General features: G+C 31.6%; 2 protein-coding genes and 1 pseudogene across 6 annotated transcripts in view; all 3 read left to right on the top strand.

Annotated features, from left to right (window-relative positions):
• Nucleotides 1-8,841, top strand: part of LOC111622502 (eukaryotic peptide chain release factor subunit 1) — a 44,447-nt gene extending 35,606 nt beyond the window's left edge. The window contains exons 7-11 of the mRNA XM_023364892.1: nucleotides 1,532-1,687; nucleotides 1,758-1,822; nucleotides 1,896-1,968; nucleotides 4,908-4,982; nucleotides 8,101-8,841. Of these exons, the coding sequence (XP_023220660.1) occupies nucleotides 1,532-1,687; nucleotides 1,758-1,822; nucleotides 1,896-1,968; nucleotides 4,908-4,982; nucleotides 8,101-8,180 (449 nt within the window). The 3' untranslated portion in view covers nucleotides 8,181-8,841. The remainder of the gene's footprint in view (nucleotides 1-1,531; nucleotides 1,688-1,757; nucleotides 1,823-1,895; nucleotides 1,969-4,907; nucleotides 4,983-8,100) is intronic.
• A 4,359-nt stretch (nucleotides 8,842-13,200) lies between these two features.
• LOC111622528 lies at nucleotides 13,201-13,814 on the top strand (annotated as a pseudogene).
• A 4,398-nt stretch (nucleotides 13,815-18,212) lies between these two features.
• The window catches only part of LOC111622504 (pantothenate kinase 3-like), a 40,747-nt gene continuing 38,476 nt past the window's right edge, over nucleotides 18,213-20,483 (top strand). For 3 of the 5 annotated variants that reach the window (XM_023364897.1, XM_023364898.1, XM_023364895.1), the window contains exon 1: nucleotides 18,233-18,429. The gene's annotated coding sequence lies outside the window, so the exon portion shown is untranslated. Of the gene's footprint in view, nucleotides 18,430-20,483 lie in introns of all 5 variants that reach the window. The other 2 variants (XM_023364899.1, XM_023364896.1) reach the window with 1 other exon arrangement.

Here is a 20,483-nt window from a genome sequence, read left to right on the forward strand (position 1 = left end):
GATTGTTGAGCAACTTTGACATTGCTTTTTCGGTTTCAGCTCATTCTCAAAGTGCCATTCTGAAGCTTGTTGGCTGGTTGCATGTCAAACTCATAAATCCACATCTCTTCATCTAATACATTTCATGAATGTAGGATTTGAATTGGCTTGTTCAAGCATGTCTTCAGCGACCTTTTTCTGGTACTCTTTTTTGAAGAAAATTCAGCTCCTTTGGAACAAGTTGTGTTAAGACATGTGTTATGCCCAAAACATCAACTAAAATGGTGTGTACGGATTCATGAGACATGTTCAAATTCTGAGCCATCTCTCTCAAGCTTGAGTGACAATTTTCCATCACCATTTCCTTCACTTTGTCAATGTTTTAGTCAGTCAAATATGTTGAAGGTCAACCAAAATGAGGCAAGTCTTCCACGACTTCTCAGCTATTTTTAAATGCTTCGTATCCCTTGTATGCACATGTTTTGGATAAAGCTGACTCAGCACAAGAAATTTCATTTAGAACACAAAATTTGAGGCAAACTCTTTGTTTGATATTTTTGTCCATTTTAAAAATCACACTTCACATTCAATAATGAAACCAACAGTTGTAAATAAATTGACAGATGGCACTACAAATTTACGTGACAATTAAGTAAGCTAGTACCAACTTACAGCAAAAAGTTTGTTTTCATATCTTTTACACAGGCTTTTGAAATGGACAATTCCTGGTATTTATTTGACAGAATGTATATGCTAAAATAAAGTTTTAAAAAATAAATTTTTGTATAATAGTTTGGCTTTACTGTTATCAACAATTAATTTTGTCGGTTAATATAATCATTTCTTTTCAGTATTGTTATTGCACTTTTTTTCATTATAACAAACAGATACATAAATAGTTAACTTGTCCTAGTTTGCCTTTTCATGAACAGCATGTAACTTTTCCTTTCTGCAAACTATTTTCATTTAGGTTAACCCAGTTATAACTACTACTCAAATTTTTAGATAATTTATATTACTCCTCAATGAATATTTTGACTTAACATATAATTGGTCAAAGCTTTTACTGTTTCTCTGAAATGTTTTGTTTCATGGTAAGCAAGACTCTATATACAGAATTAAATGGTTATTTTTGTTAAATGTAACATTCAAATAATTGAATTTTGACTTAATATTTTTTAATGTCTAAACCTTAAATGATTTGCTCTGATTCTGCAGTGAAGAAAGTAATTACATACAAATTAATACTTGTATCTTAGAATATTTTTAAATTTTGTTTTTGTTTAAGTGTAGTCCAGTCGAATTTGACTCCTATTACATCGTGGATAAAAGTCTCCCACCCCATCCTGTCAGCAGTTTTTTTTATTCCANTTTGTTATTTGAAGTAGCAACTGTTTTAATTTAATATTTTAATATTGCCATATATTAATTTGTTACATTGAAATAAACTAAATTCTTAAATTGCATTAGAAATGTTATGTACTATTTTCTAATTTATAGTTAAGTATGTCTTTTAAATAAGATGCATAAAATTTTATGGTATATCTTCTAGGTCGCTACTTTGATGAAATATCCCAAGATACTGGTAAATATTGTTTTGGTGTTGATGACACACTTAAAGCTTTAGAAATGGGATCAGTGGAAATACTCATAGCTTGGGAGAATTTGGATATTGTACGATACATTCTGAAGAATCATGCCATGGATGGTAAATCATTTAAAATGATGATTTTTTTGTAAATTATATATAATTATATTAAATGTAATATAATTTTCAGAAGAAAGAATACTTCATTTGACTCCTGAACAAGAGAAAGATCGAACACATTTTACTGACAAAGAGGTTGGTTAATCTAATTTCACATTGGTTTTTGAAAATTTATATTGATGAAACTATCTTTGTTTTTATTTTATAGACAGGAGTAGAATTAGAGCTTGTTGAATCCATGCCACTTCTAGAATGGTTAGCTAACAATTATAAAAATTTCGGTGAGTAAATTTTTTTTTCTAAGTTTAAGAAATAATTTTTACAATATGTTTTTCTTTTAAATGATCTTAGAATCCATTTATTTAATATCTACTATATATATAATAGATAGCTTAAAATTATTCCATAGATAACTTAAAAGTTTTTCCATTAAAAAAATAAATATACTAGAAATGGTAGCATTGGGAATTGGTGAATCATCACAAAATTTTTGTTATGAAGAGTGTATATTGGGGGGACAAAGCCCATTGGTCAAGCAAAAGTGAAGTTCCTTAGTTATAGACTTTCATTTGATGATCGTGACTTTTTAACCACCCTATATAATAATGTAAGGTGGTCAAAAAGTCATGAACATCAAAGAAAGCATGTATTTTGTAAGGTAGAGAAGAATAATATATAAAGCATGATATAAATAAATGCACTATATGGTGTCAAGGTGAAAGAAAAATTGTTCTTTCAATATATTCAATGATCAGCTTATTATTTTCATAAATTACCATTGAGTAATATCTTGAAAAAATTGATTGCATAATGCAGTTCAGTTGCATTTGCATCAGTGCTAGCCCATCCAAAAAATTTACTTTGGATTCCAAAGCTATAGATATCTCAAATCCTTGACTTTAAAATAACCATAGCTAGTAGTAAATGTTATAACATTTTTAATTTAAAAATAATATTAAAGAAAACTTCGACAACAACAATTAAAGAAAACATTATAACAAATTTATGGTGTGCAATAATTATTAAAATATAATACAGTAGAGCGTCATTTATCTGAATCAATTGGGGACTGGATTGTTCGGATAACCGATTATGTATGAAAAAATATATTAACCTATCTCGTGTTGAAATTTTTCTCCGTTGCTTTTGCTTCGCATCGAATTTTCATCGATGTTAAGCCTAACGTAAATTTTTAAAATAATAATTGTGGCTATTGTATCATTTAAAATTATTTCTGTGTTTTGTACAACAAAATAAATATATTGAAAAATATAAAAACAAAAAAATATTATATTTTGGGAGTTAATCTAGTATCAAAAACATTCAATTCAGCACAACACAGTCTGATTGGAATGCTTTCGGTTAACCGACGTTTTGAATGAGTGGCTTTTGTACAAACAAAATAAATATATTGAAAAATATAAAAACAAAAAAATTATATTTTGGGAGTTAATCTAGTATCAAAAACCTTCGATTCAGCACAACACAGTCTGATTGGAATGCTTTCGGTTAACCGACGTTTTGAATGAGTGGCTTTTGGATAAACGACGCTCTATTGTATTAACAAACAACATTGAAAACAATTTCAGTAAATGGAATATGACTGAAATTGTATTTACTAAAATAAACTGCATACAATAAAGTCAATAACATATATATATAATATATATATATATATGTTACTGTGAAAGACCAAAATTAGATAATGTCGATATTCTCCAATGAAAGTCAACACATACAAAATATGTTGGTGAAAGATTGAATATTTGGTTATATTATTATACATTTGAACAATCGCTGGTGTATGTCAACAATCACAGATAAGCTTTGGTGGAGGTTGAAACAACACCCGAGAAGCTGATGTCGACAGAAAGGCAACAGTCTGTTGCCAAATCCTTTGTTCTGCCGCAATTGAAATCATGTGGTATCTATTTGTTATACTCTGGAACACTGCTGTTTGTCAGTTTTATGCAAGGTTTACTGGTGCATGCAACATTTTTTAAAATTTTATGTTTTTATCCGATACCCTAATTTACATTGAATGAATACTGAAGTGAACCAAGAATTTTTTTTTGAAAAGTTACGTGCATTAATTGCAAGTAAATGAGAAGACAATTGTTTTTATTTTTCTCAAGAAAAGTAATCTAAAATACTTTCTGAAGTGATTTCTGCTAAAACTAAGTGCAGCACACCTTTGGATTATAGATGATTAAAACATTTTGACATTTTAAAAATTAATAATGAAGAGAAATTAATTAATTGTACCATTAAAACCAGGAGAAACGAATATACAGTATTATGTTGCCAATGATAAATTGTTCAGTATACTATCTGAAACTCACAGCAGAACAGGCCATGGAGGAAGAACACATATGCTTAAAGAATTGCAACTTAAATACAAAAATATTACATATGAAGTTGTATTGTTGTATTTAAATTTATGTAAACAATGAAACATAGTGCACATAAAAAAGTTATTGTTGTGAAACCAATGACTTAAACTCAAGATGTCAAGTTGATCTGATAGACACAGGGATGGCAAATATAAGTTCATAATGGTGTATCAAGATCATTTAATGAAATTTGTCCAGTTACTACCTTTGAAAACTAAGACAGCTTCTTCAAATATTTTTAACATTTGGTGCCCCAGCTATATTGCATTCAGATAATGGTAGAGAATTATGTAATCGAGTCATATCCGAACAATGTGCTATGTGGAAAGATGTTAAGATAGTTCATGGAAAGCCTCATCATAGTCAAACACAAGGCTCAGTTGAAAGGGCCAATCAGGATATACAGAATATGTTAACTGCATGGATGAACAATAATGATACAAATAAATGGTCAGATGGTTTGTCCTTTGTACAATTTGCCAAGAACACTACATATCACGAAGAAATATGCCAAAGTCCTTATGAAGCCCTGTTTGGCATTAAACCAAAAAGAGGCATAGAATCATCATCTTTGCCTGGCAAACAAAACCAAGGCTGNATTATATTTTGGGAGTTAATCTAGTATCAAAAACATTCAATTCAGCACGACACAATCCAATTGGAATGCTTTTGCTTGATCGGCTTTTGGATAAACGACGCTCTACTGTATATATTAAACAAATATTAGATGATGTACAAATTGTATAAGTATAGTCTTAGATATATATCATGTACTATTCACCATTTTTATAAATTGTGTTATTTTAATTAAATAATCATATTTCCAGGTGCCACGTTAGAAATTATTACAGACAAATCTCAGGAAGGTTCTCAATTTGTTAAAGGATTTGGTGGTATTGGTGGTAAGTTTACGTTTTATAAATAAATGACTATTTATAAATTGATATGTATGTACAAACATTCAGATCAATTTGTGTGTATTGAATCATTAAGAATTTGAGCAGTTTGTTATTAATACTAAATGTATTTTAATAAACAGTACATTGTCTATAACTTTCTTCAGCTTGCAACTGCACTGAAGAATTGGATTGATAAAACAAAATAACCTTTTTGTTTTAATCTGTTAACAGTGCTACCTGATATTGTCATCTGAAATGACTTTTTGAATGAATTAAATAAGTACAGTGTATATATTTTTTTAATTAAATAACTATTTGTTACACAAAATTTATCACAGGCTACAAGTTTTTTTGAAATATAAGAGCATAGAGAGTGAATCAACAATGCTTATCACTTCAAATGCATCTTTTGAAAAAATGTTGTAGATAAAACTTTAAGATTCTACATTTTAAAAAATAAATAATATGTAATAAAAAATGGGAATCACCAAATCACCATTTAAGAAATTCAAGTTAATGTCAGTTTTACCAATTTTGGCACTATCTGCAGCAAAACTGATAGTTCCATCATATGATCCTCTTCAAGTATATCATTTCTTTTTTGGAATGAGTATTTCTCAAGTTATTTCGAATAACATTATAAACAGATCACCCTGTATATAAAGATTAGGTGTGATTATTATTCAAGAGTAACTATTAATGGAATAAATCCAGTAACTTTTCACTTTATAATTACAGTAGAGCATCAATTATCCGAACGTGATCAACCGAAACGTCAATTAACCGAAAGCTTTCCTGTCAGCAAATTTAAATTTCCACTAGTGCTGTGGCACTGCAATCTTTGGCTATGTCTTGGGCTACTCCAATATTTTTGTTGGTGTGCATGTTTTAGCTGGCAGCACTGGCACGACCATGAGAGGGTACTTAAGAACCTTCCAGGATTTGAATGAATTTCAATATGGGATAGGTTAATATATTTTTTCGTACATAATCGGTTATCCGAAAAATCAATTTTCCAAACAATCCCAATCCCCAATTGATTCAGATAATTGATGCTCTACTGTATTTGAATAATAATGTAACTTTCCAGAAACTCACATTGTATTTCATCATAAAATAAGAAAGTGACCGTGCTAAATAGAATTTGCAATTTTTCAATTTACAATAAGCTTCATCTTCCAATAGATAGAATGCTTTCTATTAGAGTGAAGTCTATAAATTTTTTCATCTTGCAGCTGTTTATTAAAATAAAAGTGGTATTTAAATTTTATTTCATGCAGTGTAATCATATATTTAATTTTGTAATAGAGAAGATTGAAAATTTCTAATTAGGTGAAATTATAATTTTTGGAGTTTCTTAATTTGTACTTTAATTAACTCATCAGTTAAGAATTAACTTTAAAATGATCAAATTTTAAACCAAAGAATTGAATTTTATCATTTTCATGTACTATTCATTTCCTGGTGAATTTTTAGACTTAATTTTACTTTAAAATTAATTAGATGATGTTCAAATTGCAAAGCAATTGATACATATTGAAATTTCAAACATAACATAAAGAAGAAAGGCACAAAATGCATATTCATTTCAATAATAATATTTTTGATAGATATATTTGCAACTACAATATGTGGTTTTTGTTTTATTTTCTGTGTATAACTGATCTTCTTTTAACTAAAACTGTCCCTTTTTAATGATTTTATTATTATTATTATTATTATTATATAAATATATATACTATTATTCATGTAAAGATTTACAAACACTGACAAATTAACATTGTTGTCAATTGAATCAAACATGAATTATAAAAACTATTACATTAAATCAGTAACTTACTAGAATTTGAAATGTATGATGATGATTATCTTGACAGATTAAGTGATAAATTCTGGTTTATATTATATCATTGGTATTGCTTTTGTGTATTATTTAAATTTGAAATGGATGTGATATCCGGAATTTTATTAACTAAAATTTTAATTATTTTCTTTATGTTTATATAATGGATTGGAAAAAACCCGATTTTAGCTGGGAATGTGTAAACCTTCCTGTCATAATCATCAACATTCTATTGTTCTTGCATAACTTGCAGCTCAACTTGCACAAAAGTTTATAGTTAGCACCCAAATTTCATCACTCGTTTTAGGTTCCTGGAACACCTATAACCTTTATCTCATAGAACATCCGATCACTTGATGGAATTTCCCCACAAAAGCTATAAAAGACATTTCTTACCCCCTCTCCGGGGAGTCTCTTAACAAAAGTCGGACTGGCGGCATCAAGTCGTATCTCCTAACCCTCTGCAAGTCCGAGCCTCTAATATTGATATCCATTCATCGCCAGAGTCGCAAACTTTTATGTTTGTGCTCATTTGGATTAAAGACACCTTTTATTGGACATTTAAGTGCCTACATGGAAACCTACAAAGAGGTATGAAAAAGTGTGTAAACTCTCTCCCGAGCTCTTAGGTGGTTTAGCATCGAGATTTGTGTAGTAGTTTGTCAATTTAGTTTATTTTAATAAATTCTTGTTTTATTTGTTAAAATAGTAGACTCCTTTACTCGTATACAGCCTTCACTTTATCATCGACACCAGTTACTCTTCCCTCCACTCGACCAACATTTGAGAGTCCCAACCCTCAGACCAGTAATAGTAAATTTAGCCATCTTTACAAGTGAGCAGGTTTTACAACCTGTTGTCCGAACAGGGAGGTGAGACTGACCCCAACCTCCCTGGCGGTTCACATGGATATTAACTTTGTTAAGTATTCAGAAAAGAATTATTTGAATGTGGTACTTTAATTTCCATAACAATAGATAATGAGCATCCTAAATTTAGTTTTGTACTTGTCCAATATGTTAGAGTTGTGGGCCAAATGGTACTCTGAATTCTCTTTTTTAGAAAAATTCCTATCTTTTGAATATTATCACAAAAACTTATTCCAACTATTAAGAAATTGTATGACAGTTCCTAATCAGAAATATTATTTAACTTAATTTATTATGTATTATGCAATATTTGAATTTGAAATTATAATAAACATAATAAAATTTCTAAATTGAATAATTATTTTATATAATAATTCAAATATTTAAATATATATTTTTTTCTTTGTAGGCTTGTTACGTTACAGAGTGGATTTCCAAAGTTTGGAAGTTACTGATGGACTAGATGATTATGACCTAGATGAATTGTAATTGTTTATATAATGAGTTGCTGTGATAATTTTTGGGAAACACTAACTTCATATGGACAAAATACCTCTCTTTAAGTTCCTGCTTCCAGGCAGACCAAATGAAACAACCATCTGCTGATTTAATAGTTCTTCCGTTTTGATACAGACATAATGCCAATTACATATGGTATCCAGCCAGTGTAATTACTATATTTGTATCAAGTTCATTTTTCAGTAATGAATTCTTATGGGATGGGACTCAAAACATATTCCAAAACCATTCTTTTATATCATTGTTTGTGGATATTTTTCATCAGTTTTTTCCTAGCCAAGTATGACAATTCTCTAAAGTTAAGTTCTGTTGCAGCATACCTGTATTCGTTATGAATACTTGCCTTTATGGACGAGGTAGCATATTTGAATTTGAAAATGCTTTTTGAGTATCATTATCTTGGGGCCAGTTGCATTTCAATGGGCCTTAAAGGCTTTATGTGCCTGATTGGATTATCTTGGATACTTTTAATTATATCCAAGGATTCCAGTCCAACTGTGCTCTATGTTGACAGTTTGATTCCAATGAAATAAAAATTTACTGTCACATGAAACATCTCTTTTTAATTTAATGAATTGATAAAAAAAAAAAAAAGTGAATATAAATAAAATTGTCCCTTTTAGTTTTTTCAGTAAAAACAGATACCTTTCTTTATAAAATTTAAGTTCCAAAATTATCCAGCTATATATATATATATAAAATACTTTTAATTTATGGATTTTCAATCTGTGCAGCTGCAAAATTTGTATGATCAAAATAATTCAGGATTTTATTTATTATTAGAAATTTATATATATAATAATATGGCCAAAATTACATGAAATTCTTGAATAAATATCAAGATATTTGAAGTTCAATTCCTACATTAAACTGGTATTAGGACTTTTACTATTAGTAAAAATATTAATTTTCCTGTTACAACACTATTATCTGCTTGTTATTATTCTTCATGAAATTCCTTTTGAAACTAAATTTTCTATAAATATACCAACTAAACAAAATAGAATCCTGGAAGATTTTGTTCATAAGTGAGTTTGATTTGCATACAACTAAAATGGATTAATGATAATATCCATAAACTTGCTTTTCGTTATAACATAAACAAGTTTGTAAGCTTTTTGCATGTTTTATTTGAAATTTTAATCATCGTTTCAAAAAAGATTGGTTAAAAATATGAATAAAAGTAGTTTATCTTCCAAATTTTATCTGGAAAATTTGTATTTTGCTATAAAGTGCAAAGGTATAAACGTATTGATAAAAAAAATCAAATGTATCAAAAATGGCAATCAATTAAAATTAATAAAGAAAAGAAAATCTATATTAAAACTGAAGTATGATGATAATTCGGGTTTAGTGTGAATTAAGTTTATCCAGAATCTTTGTCTCGAAGATAAAAAAGTAATTCTATAATGAGCAGTTATTTATTGTGACATTGTTACAATGCTGGGCTGAAAATTTTAATTTATTTAATTTAAAATATATGCTCTCCACCTCAAATTAGTAGTGTCTTGCCTCTGTACATCATACTTATCCTGTTCTAATAGAGTCATGCCAATAATGACTTCCAGATTGCACCAGAAGTTCATATATAATCTTGGCCTCCTGCCCCTGAGCATTTCGTATCTGCTCCCGACTTTCATCTATCTGTGTTCTGGAGATTAAGGAAAGACAGACTGACAGCTGACAGTTGGAATTGATAGATCTACAATTTGAAAAATTGCTGCCCAATCATAAGTTAATTCTATAGAAATTACAAATTTATTATATTAAACAGAACATCAGAGTTTTCTCTCTCTCAAGTAAATTTTTGTTATATAATAATCATTTTACATATTTTTGCACTGTTGACACACACATTTTCCACTACATCCCTCTAATTTAAAGAAACAAACTTCATAATTGCAAATACTGAAAGTGATTAATGATTTTTATTCTAAAGTTATTTAATTATTGAGGTGATCCTGTGATTTATGGGGTGATTTTGACTTATCCAAGTGATAGAAACCATATCTGGTTTATGAAGATAACATCCATTATCTCTTATTTATTTGAAATTATTATTGGAGTTTAAATATAGAAAATCCAAAGTATTTAATGATGATGTCTGATACTGAAAAATTTTCTATTTAAGAAAAATGGGAGTGTAAACAAATGAAAAAAATTTTAGGGACATGGGATCGAATCCGGACGGGTCGAAAAATTGCCAGGAATTTTGGGGGGCTATCCGACTGGATATGTCGGCCCCCGTCTTACCACCCGCCCGTCCTATTGGCCTGGCTGAACCCGTAATGGGCTTGCTGAAAGAGGCCGGCCCTCTGAGTCCACAGGGTGGAAAGAGCAAGAAAAAAAAAGTTATAACTATTGTTCAACTTGATACACATTTTTAGGAATATGTTAGACTATATATATATATATTTTATACAGCAGGAAATTAAGTGATGCTTATTTCTAAATACAGATGTCGTTTGATGATAAAGGAGGTAGCTTTAATTACGGCAGTAAGACACGTAACTGCCTAAGAGTATCAAAATCCATAGAAAAAAGTAAGCTCTAAAATTTGTGTGAACGTTTTGCAAACAATATACGTAATATATTAAAACTTATTGGTCACTTTTTCGAGATTGGGGTAGGGCCACCTCGCCGTAAATATATATCAATACAATGCATTCTCGCACAGTTAAATTCTACATTTCATTACGTTATCGGGGAGGATGATTGGGATGGAAGGATTTGAAATGAAATTTCAGTAGCAAGATTTGAGGGCATGATACAAAGCAAGTTAAATAAAAATGTTTAAAAATACTAGGACTTAGTCGAATATTCCATTAAGAAGGACACATTTATGCAAAATATGCATTGCTTCTCCTGTGGTTTAACTATCAAGAATAATTTGCTATTGTTTTATTGTATGGCATTTATGGTAATAATGTGGCAAAGATGTCGCAGATAATTTGTGGCAGTAGGAATTACTGGAAGACTAGTAGCAGGCCAATTTCATACAGGACTGAAAAGGCTGCTGAGCGTCATATTCTGGATTTGAACAATATTTCAAAGAATATACTGTATGTTGGTCATCAACCAGGACGTGGACATGCAAGAATTACTGCTCCTCAACCATCGTTTTATTTGGGTCAGGGATCGCAAACTGAAACACAGCAACGGCCATTCAAATAGATTTATATCAAACTCGGGCCGTATTTATTATTATTCGAGGAAACCAAAACATACTGTAAACTAAAAAAGGCCCTTTTGTCGCTAGACCTTTATGACTTCTCTGCGTTCTTTTATAAAATCTGATATATTCATATTTACTTTCGTTTGCTTAAGAGATCTTTTTATAGATTAAATTTTCAATATTCTAAAATCCATGAACAAATAGTAGACAATACGTATGCTTGCTTGAATAAAAAAAAAATATCTAGTGACGTTTGCACTTAAAAATTGTGACTTTTGTACGAGGATGTCTCCAATTCTCGAACTGTGTTAAAGCAAAACCTTACTGTAGGAGTGCAGTGTTGTACGGGGATACCTTTATTTATATAAATATAATACGTGTATACACAATACACTGAGACGTATGAATTAGATTTACGTTTTATGCGTTATTTTGAAGATTGTTTAATACATTATGCATCAATTTTATTGTTTAATTTCATTTAAAGGAATTATAAGCGAAATGTGTTCAATTTCGCTTTTGTTTTAGTGCTTAGGGCACACTTCCTTGCCATTTAGATTATACTTTTTTTAACTCTGCCCTGTGGGCACTAGGAGAGCTTCTTTTTTGCAAGTCCATTATGGATTCAGCCAGACCCACAATGGGTCGGCCGGGTGGTGAGGGACGGGCCCGACATATCCGGACAGACCACCCCCGAAAAATTCCTGGAGATTTTTCGATTCAGGATTCCCCAGAGCGTTAGTCTGCCACCTTGTCGGCGCGGCCATCCACCCTGTAGCTGAAAAAGACTATTGTAAATTGAATTTTGATCAGGAGGAATGACTTGTGGAGTATGGGGTGTGCAATGTAACCTGCACACGAACCAATCAACACAGTACATTGCGACTGGTGAGGTGTTTGAGTTTTCTTCATTGTGCCATTAATTAAGTTTCAGCCTTTTATCATAGAAATCCTTCCATGATAAAGGCTAAAACTTTCGCTTTCACATTTCTGGTACAGTAGAACCTCGAAAACTTGGATCTCGATAACCCGGCACTCCGGATAACTCGGCCACACCCTGGCAGGGCAAAAAAATCCTTAGTTAATTAATTTTCATTATAGACAGCTTTATAAAAGTATAAAAGCTCTCATAAAGTATTTTTCTGAGGTCTGTCTTATCAGGTAAATTACTGTACACAGTGTATTCATTAATTTTCATTTTCATGTAGTAAAGGCTCTATGCCTTCATAAAGGACGTACTTTTCCTTTGTTTAAGGGTATTTGGGCAGTTTATTCTCTGTTATATTCTCAAGTAAACAATACATATTCTCAAATAATATTCTCAAGTAACAAGTACAGTACAGTATTTTCTGAGGAAACACTCGTACTTATTTTTTTTAACCCCATTCCCGATAACCCGGCATTTTCACAAACTCGGCCACCCTTCGGTCCACATTAGACCGAGTTTTCGAGGTTCTACTGTACTGTGCTACGTAAGTTACCTCTGGTCGTTTTATAGTTTAAAATGTTATAGAGTCGAAAAGTGAATTATGGCGAGAAAAGCATCAAACTACAGTATTATCTGGGACTGCAGTACAATATACTGTGTGGTAATATACTGCAAAAAAGTGAGATCGCAACACCATGAAGAATGCACATAGCCACATGCAAATTGCAGGATCGGTAGAGGTGACAGAGATACGCAAATGATTAAGTTTGCGTACTCGTCGGTCATGTGGTACCTACTTTCGGGCTCCAAAAACCCTCAGCTGGCATGGGCCGTAAATATTATCAGCGACGGCTCGCGGCAACCGAACTTTTAAAGAAGCATGTAAAATGCCTCAGAGACGACAATGAGCTAAATACCACCAGTTAACAGCTGGGGAAGGAGACCGTATCCTGGAGCTGCGCGACCTCGGTTTGTCGATGCGCATTGTTACCAGGCGTGTTGGGCACAACGTGAGTATGCGCGACAAGTGGACGCAGGAAACACCTACAAGCACACCGAAGAGAAATCGCACTGTCTCACGAGATAGCGCAAAGACTGGCAGATTCGCCGAACGGCCAGTCGGGACCCGTTCGCCACTGCACGTGACATCCGAAGCCGTCTGTCACTGTCAAGTGGCACATCTGTGTCCACCCAAACCATTTGCAATGAATTGCATGTAGTCGGGCTGCACGCACTGCAACCAGCAACCGGGGTGCCATTAATCGCTCGACACAGGGCTGCACGCATGGCGTGGTGTGGTCTTCATCGCGACTGGACCACTGAATGGCATCGGATATTGTTTACGAATAAATCCTACTTCTGTCTGTGGAAAAATGACGGCAGTGGACGGATGTGGCGGTATCCCGGGGAAACACTACGTGCCAGTCATTTTCTCAGAGCATCACATACGGCATCATGTTCGATCAGCGGACAACTCTGGTGCACATTTCTGGTACTGTGACAGCGGACCAATACATCACACGTGGGGCCTGTGGTTCTGCCACTGGTGTAGGCAGTACCTGACACGATATTTCAGCAAGATATTGCCCGATCGCATGTCGCACGGCGAATTCTCACCAGCCTGAGCGGAATTTACATCTTTCCCATCGAACGCCTGCAAAAATTAAAAATCTTGGGAGGTCATTTTTTGACCGATCGTAGTGATCGGTCAAAAAACGACCTCCCAAGATTTTTAATTTTTGGATTCGACACCTTGAAACGTCGAGAAACGCAAAAATTCTGGGTTTTCCCGTATGTATGGATGTGTGTGTGTTTGTGGTTGTGGGCACGATTCTATTCACCTTCTTTGAAGCTTAAATAATCCGTAGAGGGCGGAAGAGTCAAAAGAATCTTTAGCTTTGTGTAGCGTGTTTTATATAGAGATGAGAAACAATGTGTTTTGTGTTTGGCCATTATAGATTGGTGATTAAATTTCTTACTTTTTGGTTTCATTGTAAAAAATTTCCGGAATATCTTCCTCGAATGTCCGTTTTTTGAAAATGGGAGAAAACGTAAAATTGTTAGAACGAATTTTAGTTGTAAATAGCTATCGTTATTATAATCGTAATAAGAATCTTCAAAATGTGATGAATAAATTCTGTTTATTCGTCATATTTTTGAAGAATCTTGTTTCAATTCTTGTTTCAATTTAGTATTTGGAAACCAAATAACAAATTTACGTAATTATCATAAACAAGTATCAACACCAACTTTTATAAAATTATATTGAACGGTTATAAGAGAGAAGTGTTGAAAGGATTTTCTGTAGTAGTCGATATTGACACACACAATTTCTTTTTATTTACATTCTTAAGTTCGAGTAGCGTCGAGAAAATCGAACTACCTGAAACACGAAGGGAAATAATAATTATATTTCATTTGAATAAATGGCGAGATTTATAGAATAGACAAATATGGTAATGAAATAATATTGTGGTTGAGAACATTAAGCAAAATTGTGTTATAACAATGAAACGTTAGGTTTAAATTTGAATGTCCAAGTGTAATTTACTCAAAATGATTACAGTCGACCCCCCAATAAGATCATTGATTTTTCCGTTTTATCTGAATTACATGTTGTACGAGTCACTTAGATTTTACAAATACGTGTGCCGGGCTGTGAACGGCTCACATATTTGTAAAATCTAAGTGACTCGTACAACATGTAATTCAGATAAAACGGAAAAANGAATAGAGAAATATGCTAATGAAATAATATTGTGGTTGAGAACATTAAGCAAAATTGTGTTATAACAATGAAACGTTAGGTTTAAATTTCAATGTCCAAGTGTAATTTATAAGAACTTTCCCAAACCTTAATTAATAGTAAAATTCTTTTTTACCAAGAAATCCCGAATCGTTTCATAAAATTCAAAATCTGAAAATATATTTACAAAATATAAAACATTTTAATACTAAAAAATACGATAACGAAGCTTGAATTTGAATTCCAATTGAAGATTCGCTGCCGCAATCTTGTCGATTCCAATAAAATCGCTGTATAACTGCATAAAAGATAATCGTATAAATCAAAAATGACAATGACGTAATATTATAGAATTTACTCCAATTAATTGCATTCGTGGTGTTAATTAACAATTAAACCATAGTAGCAATTTCTTTATATTAATTTAATTTATAGAATAATTTGCCTAGATCCCGGTCGATATTTGAGCACAGACCCTCATCTATTAAATGATGAAATCTATAGACTTAACACTGACATCCGGGTTAAAGAGGTAATGGAATGAAGGTTGGCCATTAAGATGTTAGTCACTACTTGTTCTCCACGTGTTGCCTGTACCACACCTCCCTCGTAACTGCTCTGCATCCTTACCACCTTCAAACTCCATCTTACTACTGTTATGGTATCTAGATATAATTTACTGTATTGTGTAAAACAATTAATTACCTTATTATTCCGCTAATTTTAATACTGTTTAAAATAGTAACCCTTACGCCAAGTTACCGTGTAACATTACGAAGCCGCCTTAAGCCTGTCTTCTATACACACCCATTTATTGTTCAATGATCATATACTTTGTAATGGTTTTTTGTCTTGTGTAATTTTAAATATTATAGTCTTTTTTTTATATGTACACCAACTGAAGAGGGGTTATTTCGCTAGTCCGAAATGCATTTTGGTTATATCGTGTTAATTGCTAATGTAATCTTAATGTACACCCCTTCTCGTTTTTATTAAATGTACTCTATTGATACCCGGGTATTTGTGTTTATTATCAGTGGTGTGATAACTCGTTATTATCTACCTGACATTAATTAATTAAACCATAGCTTTAATTATTAAATACGTTACGTTTTACAAGTAATATAATATTCTCAGAAACTTTACCATTGATGAAGTTTTCGAAAGAAGAAAAGACACAACGATACATCCCGTTAAGAGGAAACACGCTAAAATGCTTCCTTCTACTTTTAAGATAAGGTCTAACTCCATGAATAATAATGAATAGATTATAATGCATGTGAAATTAGTAAAGAATATGTAAACACAGGGAAAGAAATTGCTAAGTTGTTCGTTCGTTTGTTGTACAAATTCCCAAATTTCTGTCGATTTCGCATGTATAGTTTCTCTTAAATTTGGAAATTGTTTGTTAATTTTATTTATTTCGTTCTGTATATTAATAAAGCGATAATGCATAATATACCATACTGATGCACAAATCGTTACAGCAAATATTATTTGACCCGCACAGTAAAAAGCGTAAATTCTAAGAAGAGAAATTACACACAAGACTGTATGGAGATGCGATTTTGTTCGACTGTGTATAGCAGGATACAATAAAAAATCTGAAGGTATGCAAATCATTATCACAAAAAATAAAGAAACTGGCAAATACGATCCATTTTAAACGTTTCCATTTCTCCACTTCTTCTGCAAATGCGCTTGTATTGTTTTCCCAATAAAATCGTCATCTTTTAACAAAACTAAACTGTACACTAATATAAAGGAAGAAGAAGAAGAATGCCAAAAATTCCACAATGTAATTTGTAATTAAGTAACCTTCTCCAACCACCACAGAAAATTTCGTCAATCTAAGAAAATTATGAATGTCGAGCTCCATAGAAAAATCTCCAGACAAAATTGGTAACGTGAATGTAGTTTTTTTTTTTTTTTGTTGTAGAAGAGATTGGTTCCTCTCTTACAACAACTGCATAATTTTAATGGCTGCATTCCGACAGAGAGTAACGGATACAAATAGCACAGAGGATGACGAGGTAATCTTTCGTTCGTCATTAATGCTTGTTGTAACAAGATTAATAATTAACGCGTAGAGGATTGTTGTATCTTAATTCAAATAGAGTACAGTAAAACCTCTCTACGACGAACACCTACACGACCAAAAAAACTGTCCGTTACAGAGAAGTGGTGTTGACAAAATTACTCTTAAATGAAACATCTTTTAGGAGTACTTTTATATAAAAACAGATAACACACATATCACGCAAATATGGTGGTACAACACATTATAGTAAGGTGTTTAGTGCTGTCTATAGAAAGAACTATTGAGAAAATCTGAATCAAATTTGGATACATGCGGTATCGAGTATTATAGATGAGTTTACAAGTGCAAAATGTGGAATTTACGATCTTTAGTGGATAAAAATGTATGATTTTTTCTAGAATTCAGAACAGTTTTAACCATTACGCAGACCCTGGAATTGGGAGATCGCATTTCGAGAAGTTTAAAAGTCCGAAAATTTAAAAATATGCCAACTTTCGGGAGTTTTGCAGAAAGTGTAGGAGAGTTGGCAACTGAGTGTATGTTGAGGAAACATACACTCAGTTGCCAAGTATACAGTATATTTTCGACTTACTATTTTCAAAAAAATTTTTATAAATCCTTAATTAACCCGACATCACTTTGTTAAACTTTCTCGCTTACCAATTAGATGTTGCCTTACATAAATAAACCAATTGATATAATATCTTCTGTTTGATACGGACTATGTCATTGGCTTACTTATACAGGCCTAACAAACGCTTATTTGAATTGTAAAAACAAAGAGATGACGTCAAATTGATATCAAAACACGCTATATCGCACAACCATTCTAATATATTTCTATTTTTCGTAATAATTAATTTAAAAATGTCTAATGATAAAAAAGTAAAAAAAAAAAAAAAAATTATTTTCGATTTCACGTGCGACGACGTCATAAAACTTATTAACATTTTCAAATCCGTAGAATTATACAAGTGTCGATTTCATGTTAGATCTATAAGAAAAAAATAAAATAAATTTTTAAACAAGATAGTTAAATATTTTTATTTAAATATCACATATAATAAATAAATAAATAAAATAATATTTTTACAACGCTCGAAGCGACACGATATCGTTTGGTGTACGACGAGAGTATACGTGAATGGACAGCGTACCGATATAGGTGTAATTTTTGCTTAATGTTATCTCTTAAAATGTTATCAAAGATTACTCTTCGGAAGATGACAACTTATTATCTCATTTTAATTCATTAAGGTGGACTGAAGTTAAATTATTTCGACTCTACAACGACAGGGTCATGTAAGCGATTCTAAGAGATCTTGACAGGTATAAACTCCCACAAAACTAAATTATTTCAATTATTAACATAAGAAATCGTTATAAATAAATCTATTTATAAACATTAAGATGATAAATATTAATAATAAATTTCTTAACTAATTAATTGTATTTCTTTTTTTTTAATCATGTGTCTTTGGATTAAAAATATTTTCATTAATATGTATATTTTTATATGTAGAATTTCAGTAAATATATTTTATTTTGAATGCACATGCTGTTTACATACTGTATTTATATTAATTAGTTTAAACATTAAGATTTGTATATATTTACTTTCAAAATATGTAAATCTATTACTGATAAATTAGACAAAACGATGGTTAAGGTACCGGCCTACTGCTCTGGGGATCCGGAACGAATAGAGTCGGGTCAAAAAACCTGGGAATTTTTCGCGGACGGTCCTCCTGGGTATGTCGGACCTCGTCCGTCCGTCCCGTTGTGGATCCGGCCGAATCCGTGAGGGCTCGATAAAAAGAATCTCGCCATTTGCGTAGCGGAAAGAGTCAAAAAGTTTCGTTTTGTATGTATCGAGTTAACTATGAGAATAAATTCCAAGTAGAAAAACCATCAAATGATCACGTGGAGTGTTAAATACTTTGCGTCTTGTTGTACTTGTTATTAATTTTAATATCTTTAAGGATTATTTTAAATTTTATTAGTTTTGCTACATAAAGCGACATTTAACGCGATTCTTTTATAACGGTAAAATTGCCATTGAATAAAAATTTCTAATGAGTAGTTTGGCAACTAAAGTGAAAATAGCTGAATAGATATAGTAGATCAAATATGTAAAATTTATTTTGTACAAAGGAAAACAAGGATATCCTCCTATTATATTTTTGTTATACAGTCATGCTAAATACTCAAATTGTCCTTTGCACTGTAAAAACTCTTTTTTAGAATTTCAAAAAAGATAACTTTTTTTAAAATACGGGGGGGGAATCTGTTATTCAAGAAAAAATTAATCAACAAAAAGAAATAAATTTTACCTAAAACTCTTTGCTAAAGCTGTTTACATTTGTTAGAATATTTGTTGAGCTATTATCTAAGAAATTTCTTGATGTGCTATGGAAGCTATACCGGTACCTACTGTAGGTACCGGTATAGCTTCCATAGCACATCTAATTAAAAACACAGAGAAAAGATAGAAAAACCAAAAGTACTGCACACAAGACTGTATGGAACTGCGATTTTGTTCGACTGTGTATAGCAGGATACAATAAAAAATCTGAAGGAATGCAAATCATTATCACAAAAAATACAGAAATAATACGATCCATTGCAAACGTTTCCATTTCTCCACTTCTTCTGCAAATGCGCTTGTATTGTTTTCCCAATAAAATCGTCATCATTTAACAAAACTAAACTGTACACTAATATAAAGGAAGAAGAAGAAGAAAGCCAAAAATTCCAGAATGTAATTGTAATTAAGTAACTTTCTCCAACCACCACAGAAAATCTAAGAAAATTCTGAATGTCGAGCTCCATAGAAACAACTGCAGACAAAATTGGTAACGTCAATATAGTTTTTTGTTGTAGAAGAGATTGGTTCCTCTGCATAATTTTAATGGCTGCATTCGGACAGAGAGTAACGGATGCAAATAGCACAGAGGATGACGAGGTAATCTTTCGTTCGTCATTAATGCTTGTTGTAACGAATGCATTATCAATTTGAATAAACCGAAACACTCGCTTAGCCAAGGAAAACTTTGAGAAAGGAGAATAGAGGAAAACCTATATAAATATCATTCAATTTATGTAGACAGCATCCTTGAATTAAGATGGTTTATATGCAAAGTTTAATTAATTAGAAAACACAGCTTTTTTGATTTTCCTGCCTCGATAAAGCAAAATTAATGAAATTTATTATACTTACGTAATGCCACATGTATAAAGAGCGAGCGATAGTTTAATCTGAATTTTTCTTTGTTAATTAAATACCGTGTATGAAATTATAAGTTTATACACCAGATTTATACATGTATATAAGTTAATAATTAATGGAATATTTTTAATTGACTTTTAATTAATTTTCTATC

Source organism: Centruroides sculpturatus, unplaced genomic scaffold (genome assembly GCF_000671375.1).
Source record: "Centruroides sculpturatus isolate CEXI.00-Female unplaced genomic scaffold, Cexi_2.0 scaffold291, whole genome shotgun sequence".
NCBI classification, from domain to species: domain Eukaryota; kingdom Metazoa; phylum Arthropoda; class Arachnida; order Scorpiones; family Buthidae; genus Centruroides; species Centruroides sculpturatus.